General features: G+C 34.8%; 1 protein-coding gene across 2 annotated transcripts in view; it reads left to right on the forward strand.

The window, feature by feature from the left end:
* SKAP1 (src kinase associated phosphoprotein 1) overlaps window positions 1–17,329 on the forward strand; it is a 287,114-nt gene that overhangs the window by 72,968 nt on the left and 196,817 nt on the right. For both annotated transcript variants that reach the window (XM_023732793.1, XM_023732794.1), the window contains exon 4: window positions 6,862–6,978. In XM_023732793.1, the coding sequence (XP_023588561.1) occupies window positions 6,862–6,978 (117 nt within the window). The remainder of the gene's footprint in view (window positions 1–6,861; window positions 6,979–17,329) is intronic.

The following is a 17,329-nucleotide window of genomic DNA, read 5'->3' on the forward strand; positions in this document are numbered from 1 at the left end:
CAGTCCCATTCTTCTTTAGCAGAATATTGGAATCCAGCTGGCCTTATAGTTTCTCTTGAAAGTTTCTTAATGGTTATGTTGGTCCACTAATCCTAAATGCATTGGGATTAGAAGTGGGTGCTAGAGTCACTACAGTTTGTTGGGGAAAAGGAAAGGGAAAGCTGGGAGGAGAGACCAACATGAGCCAATAGGAATAAAATAGCTACTTTTATGTGGCATTATATATCTTTTAAAGCATTTTCCTATTATAAGACTTAAAACATGATGATAACGGGGAAAAAAATACATTCTTTAACCAAGCCAAGTGAAAGCTATATTTGGGTATGGAACAGTTTGATTCATTTTCTAGGAAGCAGGGTCAAAATACCCAGGATCCAATAGAATCAAACAGAAGGTGCTGGGAAATTTTTAATATATTGTTCTAAGCCCAAAATAGTTATATTAAATTTTATAAGCCTGAAATTCTTACCAAAAAGTGTTATTAAAAAAAATCACTACAACAGAACTACTGTAAAATATTTGAATTTGTGTTATCTGAATTCCTTAAAAACACAGGGTAAAAATTAGAGATTTCTCTGGGGACTTTTATATTGAATAAATGAGCTTTGGATCTGTGAGCCTCAGGAAGCCACATCTCACATGTCTAAGATTTTATTGCTTTTCTTTAAGGACTTAGTGTTCTGATGAATAAAATTAAAATATTTTAAAAAGGAAATGCTGAATTGGACCAGCTCCTTCTTGATCAAATCATTGGCCACATTGGGGTTTATCTATCAGTTACAGTCCCCATACCTCATGTTACTACTACTAATGATAATAATTTATGCTTTCGATTATAATTTTTTTTGCTGAAATTAAAAAACAATACTAATCTGTAAGATCATGCTATAAATTCAAGTCACTGCTGTCACTCAGTATGCTTTGCCTTTGAGTAATGTTTGTAATTTATAAAGCATGCAGACTTGGAGACTGTACAGCTCAGTGGATTAGAACAAGGGCTTAGTAATCAGACAAGGTGGGTTCAAAGCCTGGATGTGATACTTAAGAGTCACTTAAGTGACTTTGGTTAAGTTATTTAATCTCTGTGTCTAAATTTCTTCATGTGCAGTTTTAGAATAACAATATATCACAGGATTATTTGAAGGATTAAATGAGATAGTACATGAAGAGCCTTGACCCAGAGCCTGTCCCCAGTAAGAGTTCAGTAAGTTATTATTTTTCTATTATTATTATAGGTGACTTTCTCTTATAAGTCAAGACATGCTGAAAATCAGTTGCATAGATTCATAAAAAGAATTAAGGACTGGGAATGCAGTGGTCCAAGGAAAACAGAACTATGAACTAATAATTCCAAGTTATGATTGCTTGGTTGTCCTATGATGCTATATGGATATGATTCATTTTACAATATATTTATTCACATACTATCAAATATTTAGGTTTACAAGTTTTGAATTCTGTCAAAATCTCATTATTATTGAAAATACTCTAACTCAGCAGGTTCCATTTTAGTACCAGTTGACCAATAACAGTTGTAGATGGAATGTGTTAGTGTAAAGCTGAAATGATTGCTGACAGGCTGTAATTTGCTTTATGAAGTGTGCGTTGTCACATATACAATTATCTGGTTTATATTTGTTGCTGCCAGCCCTCCAGTTTGTTAATGTCCAGGAGTTATGCGTTTATGTGAAACCTAAGAAGGGTTAAAAATCTCAGCATTTTCTTGGGGGAGAGGAAAGAGCGGAAGGGTTCACTAGTGGTTATATATATATATTTAAGAATTAGGATGATGCTACACACTGCAGCTCACCCTACTGGTCAGAATGAAAAACTGCATCACAAAGGACCATTTTCTTGAAGCGGGTAGGGAGAGAAAAGAACTTTTCAATTGGCTCCACTGGCATTTTCCTGTTCGGTCCACCAGTGAGAGACGTAGTTCATTTGTGGAGTATTATTAAGCTGTACTGCACTTTTGGTTGTTGGATTCACAGTTGTTTTTGCGGTGAATGTTCTAAGAGCATCTAATTAATTTGATTTCATTTCTGATCATTTCGGCTGTCCTACTCTCAGAAAGTAGTGTCCCTAAAGGTTCTTAAGAAGTCTGTTATTCTTAGCATAATTACATAATTAGTAAACAGTGTCCTAAGTTAAAAAAAACTTAGGCTGTTTTTGCTTTGTGTACAGTCAAGATCTAGTTGGAGCAACTTTTTAAAAGAATGATAAATAGAAACTTTCTTTACCTGGCCTGTCATTTATCCTGTAGACTTAATGACATTCAGTACTATTAGGCTCACTGCCAGGGCCTTGGGAGAAAAGGAATATTTATACATTGAGTTATGGATAAATGTAGGAGAAAAAAAGAGATGGGCAGAAAGTCAGACTGTACAGAACAGAGAAAAATTTGAGACCTTCACTACATGTGGATTAATCACAAGAACTAACCACGCAAATCCAAATGGATATTTAGAAACTAGTGAAGCCTTCAAGATGGTCTGTGGGAAACACCATACATTTTCAAATGCATGAGTGTGAGTAAAAAGGTGTGTAATTTATAATGGGAGTGTTGACAGAACTTCAGCTCTGGTGTTGCAAATGTGCTATATAATATATTTACAAGTGGTAACATTTCACATATATGGGCATATCTGTACCCAAGATATTTCTTTAGTTGAATGTTACAACTTAGGTGAATGATTATAATAAGGAATAATAAGCTGCAGTTTTGCTAATCTTACCACATAGTTCAGCATTGGGAACTGCATTACTATTAAATTGGTCCATGAAAATATGGCAATATTAATGCTACCAAGCATGAAAACTAACTGGATTTGGATCAGGGACCTTTATTTATAGTATTGTAGTGAGGATTTATTAGTTTAAAGAGAGCTGTGTTGCTTCTATATTAAGTAGTCAGACGTCTTGTGTTACCGTCCAACAGCAACAACAATAAAAACAAAAAACCAACAAATTGCAAACAATATATTCATTTCAATTTTCTTATCTTATCAAAAGATACTTGGTGAAGTAATAGCAAACTTTGGAAAGTTTTGAACCACAGCCGCATAAACTGCAGGTTGCAGATGTGAATAAAGCCTTTGTAATATAGCTCACAATTAATTAGAAGAGAAATAAAATGATGAATTTACTAACGTGTAGAAAACATTGAACGTTTACATATTGAATAAGCAAACATATTTATATGTTTTATCCATCATTTGTTATTTTCATATTTTGTTTGTGATGCTTGAACTGCTTTCTGTCTTTTTTCATTTCTTTCTGGTTTCATTGGTAAAATGGCCTGTTGTCCCTAAATAGTACCTGCAAGTTCAGGACCAGACGAGTTTGCTGTGAGTCAAAATAGTTACAAGGGGAACATCAGCATGGCTCATTCCTCCCTCCCCACCCACCCTTGCCCCCGTTTTATTTGGAATTAAATTAGGAAATGAAAGTTTTTAGCAGTTTAATTCACTTCTCCATAAAGTTTATGGACCAGCAACAGCTGGTTGAATCTGCGGCAGAAAAAGCCAACTTCTAGTGGCCAAGCTATTGTTTCAGAATTAAATGGGGAAAACTCATTAACTGTTAATGAAAACACAGGGAGTAAAAACAAATAGTACAGAAACCCTAGCAAATAATTACCTTACACCTGACACAAAGCTGCTTTATCTTTCTGCTCCAACCCTCAGAAATTCCCAACTTATCAGTCTGTGGAGCATGAATGAAATTGAGTTTTACTCTCAGGAAAGAACAATAGAGAAATCATCCCCCTTATGGGCCCCTTAGCACGATACTCAGTGGAGAACCTGCCATTGAATATACTAAGCAGTGTATCTTGTGCCCAATTCTTACAACACTTAGGATGGAGGAGCAAATTACCAGCTAATAGCAGTCAAACCCTTGATATAGTTCCCCCAGATAATGTTAGAAATACAAAGAGAAAGGACTGAAGGTAGTGGATATGATTAATGGAGATATGGTGTGTTAGAATATATATCTGTATAGAAATACATTGATTCTGTGTGAGTTGCAGTGGGAAAGTATGTCTCTAGTGGCAAGGGGTCTTGCTTGTGAGAATGCCACTCTAAGCAGATGGAGCTCCTAAGCCCTAATTGTAGAGCTGCTGAGTGGAAATGTCTGTCACTATAGTTTGTGATCATTTATGTCTGATCCCACTGGACTGTGGTATTGGCCACTTGGAACTGTGATTGTCAGAGCTGTAGAAAAATCCAGAGAACACTTATGGTTATGTTTTAAGGAAAAATCATGTTCTAAACTTAAATCCAAAATGACCACAATAATTGCTGGTTCTTCTATAAAACTTTCACCCATGCATCTTCAGTAGTTGTAATCATTTTAATTACATAGGAGTATCTGTTTATATAGTGTTAGAGACTTGTTTTTGTGTGCCCAAGGGAGTTGGGCCACTTGTTATGACACTAAAAACACTTACAACGACATCTCTGTCATCGGGAACTAATTATGCTTGGGTGTAAAACATATTTTTAAATGTTTCTTTCACTGCAGTCATTTTTACTGGCCCAGGCTTATTTTGCTGTGTTCAGTTATATACCTCTGTTGTTGTATACTTTATGGAGGCACAGTCTTGTGTTTGGCACAGGGCTGGCTGTTAAAAGCCCATCTCAGGTCACTAAGAAACCGTAGGAATCACGTGAAGACTTTTCCATCTGAAGTTAGTAAATGAGGTGCCAAAAGCAGGCAGGTATTTTAGATGAGAGTTTAAAAACAGAAGCCCTAAATGCCGTGTGACATTCTGAATTGGATCCTCGAATAGAAGAAGGACATTATTGGAAAAACTGGGGAAAGCCAAAGAAAGTCTGTAGTTCAGTTAATAGCGATGGACCAGTGTTAATTTCTTGGCTTTGACAGATGTACTTTAGTTATATTCGAAGTTGATATTGGGGGATACTTGGTGAAGGAACTCTGTACTCTCTTTGCCATGTTTTCATAAATCTAAAATTATTCTAAAATTAAAAGTTAATTAGAAAAACAACAAAACAAAACATAACCCCTTTCTGATCTACTTATTTTTTTAAAAGCCCAGAATGCTATAATGTGTAAGAGTAGATCTTCTTTTCTTTTTAGTGGTAGATTTGCCAAATTTCTAAAGCAAGCAAAAACTTTGAGTCTAGAATGATACTTGATAAATAATGCTCAGTTTATCTTATAAATGTTAAGTTTTGCTTGGCAACCCAAACTACCACTACTACTTCTTTTTAATTGATTTTGATTTGGCTCAAAATAAAAAATTCCTTTTAACCTAGCAGTTCACTTTCACTTTACCTGCCAGACAGTCCATTTAGAGCATGTTGATAATATGATTTTAGTGGATTTGCAGTGATGTAAAATTTGAACATTTTAACCCTCAGTTCAGTATTTGAGAATTTTTCTGATTATAATGGAAATTGCACAGTGATGCTTTAAGCATAGCCATAAGCTGTTGTGTACTGATCAGTAGTAAACTAATAAAGGAGGCCATTTCTTCTGACTTCAGCCAGCTACTGTTCTGTGAGGTTTTTTAAATTTTACTTTTTCTTCTCTACAGTAAATGCTGCAGTTTCTTTCTAAAGTCCTGTATCTGCAGGTGTTCAGCTCAGCTATGGACATCTACTTACACTGAACATTTGTAGAAAGAAGAGACTTTAGATATGATCATATAATTTACAGAAAGAGAAGGCAATAGCCATTCTCTTTTTATTTTATATCCTCCCTATCCATCTAGTTTAATTGTAGGAAATAAACCTTTAAAGTGAGGCAATACAGATTCTATGTAGGTTGTTTGGTTTCACTGCTCCCTAGTTGAAATCCAGGGCCAAAACTCTACAGTGGTTACTGAGATTAGCATTGGTGATTTCCTTTGGAAATTAGTGTTTGAAATAATATTAAATTCAGTTGAAAATCCCCTTTTCATGTTTGTGAAATGAACTGAGCAGCTGTCGATGTCCTTTTATCAACAGACTGTGCCTCTGTTTGGGGGATTTTAAGGAAAGCCATTTGCAATGCAGAGCCTTTTCTTCCGGTTTCTGAGTGAGCAAACATCTTCCGTCTGAACCTTTTAAAGTATCATAATAGCATTGGCTATTTCTACAAAGTATAATCCAATGTATGTTGAAAACACCCAAAAGGGATTAGCAGTGCTTTAATTGCATAATTTAGTATTGCATATACATTAACTTGTATCAAAGCCATTTTACAGAACAAATATTAGGGCTTTTAAAATTCCTAAGAGGTCAGTTGCATAGGCTGTAATCTAGAATTACAAAGAGATAACTTTCTTAAGGTTGGAAAACAAGTAGTGATTTAAATAGGAATAGAATCCAGCAAAGTCTTGGTTCTCTCTATTTTTACTTCTCTTATGTTTCAGAGAAGGAAAGAATATTGGCCTTGCTACATTATATTTTGTACAGAAAGTTAACCCTTTGTGTAATTTCTTCTATTTCATTTGGAAATATAAGAGAAAGAGGCATTCAGGATAAAGATTGTAATTAGTGGAGACATAGTGTATTCGGATATGTACTTATATAGCTGTGTTTCTGTTTTAAGTGTGATACAATGGAAAAGTTTCTGTTTGGTGGTGAGAGGTCTCCCCACTCTAAGATAATAGTTCTTAAGCTCTAGTTAGTTACTTGAGTGGAAAATTTCCTGTCCAGGTAAGTTATTTTGTGAGCTTGTTTATCTGTTTCTTACATGTTTAATGGATGGTGGCTGTGTCCACAAGTAAGATACATTGTGTGTGTGTCTCTGTGTGTGTGTGTGTGTGTGTATGTGAATACCAGAAGAGATCTACAAATACCTTTATAAAGATATCCAAAGAATGACCTTTCTTTCTTTTTTGTCTCTTAGGGGGAGACCAAGCTGAAAGTTACCTTGGACAGGACAGCTCTGATGATAATCACAGTGGAACTCATGGCCCTTCCCTCATGTCAGATGCACCCTTTATGTCAGATTATCAGGATGAGGGTGAGTGTCATCTTTTGTCATTTGGTGTCAGGCAGCTGTAGGTGGACTCTCTGTGTTGATAATCACTGGTTCGCAAAAAAACAAATATTTGTTTCTTTGTAGTACTGCTCCTTCTGGGTAATATAATGCTTCTGAAGTTAATGTATTTAGGCTAACACTAATTCCACATTGGAGAGGAAGACATCATTATTGATCTTTTTATAAGAACTGTAGCTTAGAAGCTAAGGGGGCTTTTTAAGATGCTGTGTACTGTTCTTTCAGATTTCTTAACTTCTCTGAGTTGCATAAGAATTGGAAGCTTCCACTTAATGATTATTAGATTATTAATTTATTGTGGATTATTTAAGATCCTTGAGCTCATCATATTGTAATGAGATATTGTTTTCACTCACACTACTCACATACCCCTGATGGTATTGGTATTGTTCCAGGAGAAGGGGAAGCCACAGGAACCCCAAGGCACATCTTCCTAGGGCATCAATTTTACTTGAAGATTTGGGAATGGGAGGAGTTAAATAATTCAACTGTTTTAAATATATTTTTTATGTTAAAATATACATCGGTATTTAATAGAGTGGAATGCAAAACATCTATGAATTTTTAACATAAGATACCTGAATATAAGGATTCGGGCCTGGTGGCTGCCAGTTCCTGGCTCATGTCTGCATCTCCCAAGGGTAGGGCTCCCGTATTGTGTCTCTTTTGGTGTCTGGCCACTTGAGTAGAGGGTTTGATCATCACTGATGCACATGATTATCTTATCAAAGTCTCTATTGTGCCTTTCCCAGGGGTTAGAAAAATGTAGAGCTACTATTAAATAGAATACTAAGATGGAAGCATATTTTTCACTTAGGGGTGGGATTAAAATTGGTAAATTATTCCTTATTTCTCATTATTCATCTGTAAATTTTCTATTTTTTCCCTCCAATTTGCCCTATAATTTTGTTATTTTGTAAGAATTCATCGTCCCTATTTACCGTTTTCTTTTTGATTAGGTAATTAATTCATTAGTTATTTCATTTAACCTTTTTAATGATTCACACTTTTTCTCCTTTCATCAAGTTGATAATCTCCTCAGAACTAAAGATTTAATCACACAGACACATTATATTTTGCTTGACATTTGTATATTAGCACAGTTAGTAATATCCAAGTTTTTAAAATTGGGTCTTGGGATCTGTAACTATAGCATTATATTGGTTCGGGCATTACACTAAAAACATTGTATGGATTGAAAGCTTAATAATTACATTGGCAGCTGATTAGTAATTGTAGAAGATTAACAGTGCAAAACCAACCTTTCATTTGTTTTTGATTAATCTAATGCTTGACAGAATTTTAACAATAGTGCCTCATTAATCCATAGGTCACTTATGTGGTATTTCCAACTTTCCCCAACCCAGCTGAGAACACACTAAATAAGCTAGAAAGACTTCTAAGTTGAAATCGATGTTACCAAGTCTCAAGTCATCACTTATGTACCTCATTCTTGGGAAAGCCCTTGAAGCCCTCGCCAGGGACTCCTCTTCTTACAAATTTCTAACCAGTTGGGTGTTTTAATTTCTCAGCCTACAGTAGAATAAAGCATAAAATGAGAAGAAGGGGCATTAACAGATAGCGTTAGGGTAAGAAACAGGAAAAGAATTTAAAATTTATAGAGAAAACAAAATCTGTAGAGAAAACAAAATATATATAGGAACTCAAATAGAGCAATCTGAGGCCATTTTGTATTGTAGAGGGAAACAGCCCAAATTCTGCCCCTAAGAGCTCAGTACCCTAATACATTGAAACGTTTTTAGCTAGCACTTATTGAACCCTTACTATGTGCCTTACTTTTGTGTTCTAAGCACTTTGTATATATTATCATTTAATCCTCAGTAGGTAAGAGGTAGGTACTAGGATTATCCTCATTTTGCAAATCAGGAAACTGAGACCCAGAGAAGTTAACTTACCTAAGTTCACACAGCTAATAAGTAGTAGTGCCAGAGTTTACACTTAAGTTCTAGAACCTCTGCTCTTAACCATTCCACTGTCCTCATCTGAGTTATCCAAAGAGGTGGATTCATGTTGTAGACTTTTTGATTAAGACTATTCAGGTACACAGAGGATGTTTAGAAGTATTGTCATTAAAAATAATTGAAATTAAAAAAAAAATTAGTGTTGAAAGAGGTAGCCCTGTTCTCTGGAAAACTCCAAAGTGAAAAACTTTGTTTTATAATAGTTCCCCATAAGTGAAGTATTAATTATATTTGTAATATTAAATTCTTACTTAATAGATTTTTGTTTTTAGTTCTGTACTTAAAAGTTAAAAAGTAACAGAGCCAATGATAGAGGTAGGAATAGATCTGTTAGTGTTAAAAACTTGATTGTAAGATAGTGAGATAATGTTTAAATATGAGTTTCTGTAAAGCATTGAATCTAGCACAGTGCCTGAGTATCTGACACATAATAGGCACACTAAATGTTTGTTCCCTCCCCCGGAAGAATAAATGTACATACATTTCCTATGAAATTAAAGAGGGGTTATAAAGATATTAAAATTTTGAGTAAATTTTGTATTCTGTTTAATTAGATTTTACCACTATAGATAATAGTAACACTTGATTTGCTGCTTATTCATTATTTTAACAAAAACTTATTCAGAGAGTACAAGGTAATAACAAGGTACTGTGCTAAGCTGTAAGTGAGATACAATGAAAAAATAGACAGTTCCTGCCCTCATGGAGCTTACTGCCTCATTGAGGAGACACGCTATTAGTAAGTAGACAAATGAACAAGTATAAAGTCAGTGTGTTCATTTGCTGGTGAGACAGCTAAGGTGATCCTTCAGGAAGAAAAGATATTCTTCTCTAAGCTTGTTTGTAGTGACAGTTGTTTTAGACATTTGCAATTTTATATTTATTAGAAAATGAACAGTCACCATTAAAATATAAAAATATTTCAGGCAGTATTTCAGCTTTGTTGCCTCCCACCCCAGCCAAAGCAGTGTCCTAAACTTAAAATTATAGCAGGACACATGATCTGACCCATCCGCCCAGTAACTTTAGTGATGAGAAGCAATAACCATGGTGCGTGTCGTGTTTGGGTCGTGCCTTTGTGAAAACTACAAAGAGATCTAGAAGAATATAGAAACCTGGCCAGGTGTACAGGAAAAAAGAAAACCAAGGTTACAAGCTAAACCATGCATAAAAACAAGAGCATGTTGCTGCCTAATCACAATTCCTTCTCCTTTTACTTTGAAAATGCCTACAATTAGAGGGCGACAGGCTATACCTTTTGGAGAGGTACACAGGAGCATAGCCCCCCATAGAGAGTGAAAACTTGCTAACATTTAAATATTTAAACCTACAGAGTCATAGTTTCTGCTATATTAAAGGAAAAAAAAATACAAACACTGAGTACAATAACTGCAAAAGTCAGTCACAAAGCCCAAGATCTCTTTGCTTTCAGTGTCTAACATATATAAAAGATTTTAAAGTGTATATGCACTTATTTCATTAACATAACAAAGAGCCCCTGTGTACAAAAAAAAAATTTTTAAAGGTGGATTGGGGAAGTGATTGTTCTACAAACAGGGTATACTGACTCCTTCTGGAAGGAGAAAAAATAAAATCATTTTATAAAAGAAGAAACCTGAAATCTGTAATAATGTATTATTACATTCTAATTAAAGAAAAAGGGTGAATAGATGGATATTGGACAGATATACCTGAAAAGTAAGGAGAAAGAATGTTTTTAGAGCTTATGATTATATCAGAATGTTGAAGGTTAGAGAAGGTTTTGATTCTCCAGAAGGAGGAGAAACAGAAGAGAATTTGAAAAGTGAAGACCTGTAGCCATCTTTGGAGAAGAGAAATAATGAATAAAAGAAGAGCCTATTGTTGATAAATTTATTATATGCTACTTGATTTAAAAGAAGTTGCAGGCCCATTAAAGCAAAGGACCGATAGTGTCTATTTCAACTCCTTGCCTTTTCTGAAAGATACATTCAAAAATATATACAAGATTTTGAAAATAAAGAGTTAGGTTTTTTCACAGCTTTATTTTTAGCACTAAAAAAAACATTTCTCTGCTTTCATTTTAATTTTGAAATACAAGTCTATTTTAGATTTAAGAATATGAATAATAGACTTTTTGTTGATCCTTTTGGACTTTTGTTTTCATAGTAGTAATGGGAAGAAGATATTAGATTTTATTTTAGTATTATGAAATAAAAATGAAAGTTTAATTTATTGATTAGATTTTATGGCTGGAATTCAAGTTTGTCTTAAATGTCATCGTAGCAGAGTCAGAGTCATGGAACTCGGGAGCTGGAGAGACCGATAAAGTCATCCAGTAACAGGAACCATTTGTTGTGTGCTCACTGTGGTGTGCTAAGTGATTTTTGTGGATTATCCATTTAATTCTCATACCGGCTCTGGGAGGAAGGTATAGTTATCCTCATTTTATAGATAAGGAATTTGAGGATTAGGGAAAGTAAGTGACTTGGCCAACGATGACATGTCTAATCCATGGGGGGATTGCGATTCAAATAGATTCCAAATCTGCTGCTTTTTGAAGAGCTCTGATTAGCTGGATTTTTGTCCTCTGTAGATACTCACTCTTGTGGGCTTTGCATCTCATTCTCCTATTGCTTTTCCCTGAATATAATGTTGATTTTTAAAATAAACATATTCAAAACTAAAACTTATTTTCTAAGTACTACTTTGACTGTATCTTACAAAATTTGATATGTACTGCTTTCATTATAATTCATAATTCTGTTTTGTAATTTCCTTTATGATTATCTTCTTTAACTTATGTGTTATTTAGGAGCAATTTTTGTGTTTTTGTTCTGATTTGTTTTGTTCTGTTTTACTTTCTAAGGATTTTTAAGTCTTTTTTTATTATTGACTTCTAATTTTACTACATTATGATCTAAGAACATAGCCTATATTATTTTCATTCTTTGGACTTTATTCAGACTTCTTTTGTGGCATAATAAATGATCAGTTTATGCTTATGTGTTATGTATAATACAGAAGTATTTATTGAATAAACTCTTACTATTTTAGTATTTGTAAATGGTATTATTCAAGTCTATCACATCCTGGAGCCCTGTTGGCATAGTTGTTAAGAGCTCATCTGCTAAGGAAAAGGTCAGCAGTTTGAATCTACCAGCTGCTCCTTGGAAACCCTGTGGAGCAGTTCTACTCTGTCCAGTAGGGTCGCTGTGAGTCAGAATTGACTCCACGCTACGGGTTTGGTATTATATCCTAGCTTATTTTTTATCTGTTGTGAAAATTGTGTTAAAACCTCCAATTATAGATGTAGGTTTACCCATTTTTCTGTGTTTTGGTTTACATTTTCAAAGTCATATTATTAGGTACTTATATGTGGTTAAAACACTCAGATGCTAACCACAAGGTTGGTGGTTTGAACCCACCAGATGCTCCTCAGGAGAAAGATGTGACAATCTGCTTCCATAAAGATTACAGCCTCTGAAACCTGATGGGGCAGTTTTACTCTCTTCTGTAGGGTTGCTATGAGTTGGAGTTGACTCAATAGCAATGGGTTTTTGGTTTTTTATCAGCTCTAATTGTTTAAAAAGTTTTTCTCTTGTTGAGATGAAGTCCTTTCCCTAGAATTTCTACTTATTAAGCTAGTTTTGTCATTGAGATCTACTCAGAGCACCCCTGATGACTTCAAGTGAGTATAAAAAATATTTGTTCAAAAACCAGTTTGAGATCTCATAGATGTGAGTCATGCATAAAGCCTTATTTTAGTGTATACATTATATTGTTTCATGGAGTAAATAAACTGTACTTCTTAAAGTGTTTACTGAGATATGTGAATTAATGATGTAGGGATTAGAGATAAATGACCTTACTAATCAAGGTAAATCTTAGACTGAATCCTGCTGACAACTTTGGAGGAAAATATGTGTATTTTAGGGGTGAACAGTTTACTCTCAGCTACTAACCAAAAGGTTGGTGGTTCAGATCCACCCAGAGGCTCCTCAGTAGAAAGACCTGGCAGTGTACTTCGATAAGATTACAGCCACTGAAAACCCTGTAGAGCCCAGTTCTACTCTGAAACACATGGGGTCGCCATAAGTCAAATAGGCTTGATGGCAATGGGTTTGGTTTTTTGGTTTTCCTTGGCGTGTCAGAAACTTATTGAAGGTTCAATCATTGGTACTCAAGTAGCCTGAAAGAGTTAATGGCCTAAAAACAGTGAGCCATTTGCTTCCTTCTCCCACTAATGGGGTGAAGCCCATTAACTTTTTTTCCTTTTTTTTTTTTTTAATTATATAACCTATGTGAACGTATTTAGAGTTTTTGGTTCCTTTTTAGTTTATGATAGGAAGGTAATTTAAGTGACTCAAGATAGGATCTCTCTCCATTTGTAAATATATAAATAAACATGCATATATACATACATATGTACATTTAAACAAACATTTATCTTATTTTCTTTTTATTCTTCAGACAGCTGTTTTCAGCTTTGTTGCTAGCAGGTATATTTTTCTTTAATAAACACACATGACTCCTGTCAACACTAACAGAAGTTAATGTATGTGTGTTTAGAGGCGCATACTGTGGATGAACACAAAGCTTGTTTCTGTGTCAGTGTTTTGGGACCACAGAGTGAGTTCTACAGTAGAATACATACTTCTGTGAGTATAGTGGATTTCTGAACAAGTTTTTGTTGGCCTCAGGTGAATCCATCAGATTTCAGATCACTGGGAGGAATTAAGGACTCAGTGTTGAGTTAACTGTGATAAGGGTACGTAAACTGTCACTCAGGATTGCAGTGGCCTCCTTCATGAAGATAAATGTCTTATTAGATCCAAGACATCATGTCGTTTATATAGTCTGGTATAAATCACAGATGAAGATGACAAACTGGATTTCAAAGTTGGCAGTAATTTATATAACTTAAACAAATGATTACCAAGGATTATACATGTTTTGTGAAGAATAAAAAAAACAATAACAATTATCTGTCTATGAACTGCCCATTTGTCATTCTTTAGCCCAGCATGGTTAGGCTGTTGGTGCATGTTTAAACTCTAACCTTCTATCCAGTGCCCAGTAAAGCACTCTCATGTATGTTGGTGGCTGGATATTTTTCATAATGCGTCTTTCACTTAAACTCCTTGCAAATTTAACCTGTTTCTACATAAAAGCATGGAATTTTAGAGCTGGAAGAAACTTGGTAATCACCTAATCTAGTCTCTGTTTTACAGAAGAGGAAACTAAATTCTAAAGAGGCTAAGTATCTTGGTCCTGCAGTTAGGGCTATCAAGTGGCAGAGCCAGTACCTAAACAGAGACCACCTCCCTGGAAGTGGCCTCTCCGTGGCCCACACTGCTCCTCTCATAGGATGGCGGGCCTTTCCCTCACCTGCATGAGCTAATCATGCTTTTCAACATGTCACCCAAACGCTTTACAGTAGAGTTGATCCTGGATCTGAAGCTATTTCTCGGAAGTCTCAATCAAGTTCTTCAGACACTTGTGTCTCTCTTGCTTGCATATTTTCTTCCCAGGATTATTTTGGAGCAGTACGTTTTGTAAAGGGCCACATAAATTCTAAAAAATTATGATTATGAATAACATAAGTCCCTGAATTGATTTGACATAGAACTAATTAGTTATCTTTTTTGGCCTATTTGTCCATGTTATAGATTTTAATATACCACCAATGAAGAGTTAGTTATTGAATACCTATATTTAATGCGCTCATTCAATCATGAATTTAGAGGCTGCATGGAAGATACAAAAGAAGGACAAGATGTGTTTCCTTTCATTAGGGTACAAATCATCTAGTTGCAGAAAAAAGATTTAGACATCCACAAAACAAAGTATATGGTACATAAAGTCCTGATGATTGGGGCCAGAGTTTGCAAAAAAGACCAATTGGCTGAACTTGCAGTAATTTGGAAGAAAGTCAAGATCATTTTTGACCTGAGCTGTGGCCAAAGTGTTGTAGAAGTCTTTTCCAGACTGGGAATATGAGGAAAAGTCCATTATTAGAAAGGTCAAATATTTATTGAGCTTCCATTATAATTAGTGGTGAAATAACAGTGGTCATTTTTAAGTGCAAATAGTTGATTTTTAAATGAGTGACTGGGCAAATGATAAGTCTCTTTGATAATGCCTCAAGTATTCTTTATTTCTCTCTAAATTCTAAGCTTGTCAGCAAGTTCAATGGCAGCATGAAAGTTCTATTGTATGGTTATTGAAGGTGTTAGTGTTGTTTCAGGGTGATAAAATGAGAAGCAGTGTTTCAGTTGCTAGTGTAAATATAGGATATAATTTATATATTTGATTGATATAAAAATCAGAGGTGGGGATGGTCTATAATCTTTGCATGCTGTTGATTAGAAAATCTTATACACCACGCTTAGTAACCTTGTTCTTAGAATCCATAAATGTGTTATAATTAAACATAGCACCTGTTTTATAGATGATCACTGAAGCACCTCAAAGTAAGCTAGCTTACCTAAGGCAATCATGTCTACAGTTCCTTCCAAAGTTCTGGATTCTCAGGTACAGTTTTAACCACCAGACTATCCTTTCTCAAGCTCCAAAGTCATTAACCATTTTTACCTCAAAGTCTAAGGTTCACTTAAATGTGAAAGGCTTTTGTTTGAGCATACAACAACTATTTCAGCCAAGTGTATACATACATATACTTAATTTACACATATATATTCAACTCTTCATGCTTTGGTGGTCTGTGTTTTTTACTAACCATAAATTCTTTTGGCCTAATATAGAACTTTTCAAGTAAAAAGGAAATATTAATAATGCTATTTAAAATAATACCAGTTAGTATAGAATATTATGGTCTGCTAGGGTAAGATTATTGAATTCACAAACTATATTACAGTTATGTCCTAGATTTGCCTGAATGCCTTTCTGTCTTTGAGTAACAGCTTTTTTTTTTATGTTGTCCCCTAAATAGCTTAAGCCCAGATGCACAGTCTAGTGGGAAAGAAAGGCTAAACAGAGTGGTTTCTCTGGCTTGCAAAAGATCAGAATTCATAGAGGAGTTGTTCTTTCATGGAAGTTTTCATTTACAGGAGACTTTATCCAATTTTGGCAGACCCATTTCTATAAACTGTTAGAAGATAGCTTATATAGTTTTGTATATTTTCATGGAGTGCTCTGAAAGGTAGAAATCATTGTTGTCATGGTTAATTTTATGTTATTTCATAATAATACCCTAGGTTTTGTTTTATTCAACAAAACATAGGGTTAACCGGGATCATGAGCTCTCCTCTCTAGAAATGATCATTATCATCATTGCAAGACATTTATGAATGTCCAAGAACATAGTTGGGCCTAGAGAAAGTCAGAGCTTAGGGAAAAAAAATCACTTGAGTTATTGAATCTAGCCCGTCTAATGAATTCACATCATTCTTACTAATATCTCATTTAATTAATTATCAAATATAGCGATAATGGTTTGGATCCTTCCTTTGCAGGACATCTTTCCCACCCAACTGTTATTACTAATTTATTCTTCATGTCTAACCTAAACTTTTCCTTCCTTAGTTTCAGACTATTGCTCTCTTCTATACCATCTTCTGAGACTGAATAATTCCCCTAATTCATTTATATTGTTACTTTTACAAGGTATTTAAGGACTGTGAACATTCACCCCCCGAGTCTTCACTTTTCCAAACTACATAAATTTCAGTTCTCTTAATCCTTACATCACTCTGCCCCTGTCATCCTTTCTAGTCCTTGAGTATTTTATCACACTCCTTGATATTTTCCATTCCAAGAGGATCGCCTAACCAAGAGAGCTGCCTTTTGGGGAGGGAGGTGCTAATGCATAAAACTTCATATAAACTACTAGAAGACGCCTAAGTGTTTATTTGATGTTGGTGCTGGTGATCATCTGGTGGGCATCCCAGTGTAGTCCTTGCTTTGGCATATGTTGGGATATATATGTATTTTAATGCCTTAATGTATTATGGCCTGTTGTAATTGAATGTCTATAAAGTAGCAGTTAGAGGGTTTTATAGACCTTGGAAGAGATGAGAATTCTCTAGCCCCCTCTTGTGGTAAAAGAAAATACTGCTTTTGAGTTTTGCTGGATTTTTTGTTTGTTTTAGTGAAGAGGAAGGCAAAGATGTATAAGTTCTCCACATGAGAGCATAGACAGCTCAAGAATTAAAAAATTTTAATATATATGCACACACACACAGAGACACAGAATGAGAAATTCCTGTTCTTTTATTTTATTAATGCCCTAAAGACTAAAAGATTACTTTCTTGCAATCATCATTTCAGTATGTTATTGCACAAGTCAGGGGAAGAACAAGTAAAATAAAACCATGATCTGGAGGGGTTTA

Source organism: Trichechus manatus, unplaced genomic scaffold, assembly GCF_000243295.1.
Source record: "Trichechus manatus latirostris isolate Lorelei unplaced genomic scaffold, TriManLat1.0 scaffold00054, whole genome shotgun sequence".
Taxonomy (NCBI): Eukaryota; Metazoa; Chordata; class Mammalia; order Sirenia; family Trichechidae; genus Trichechus; species Trichechus manatus.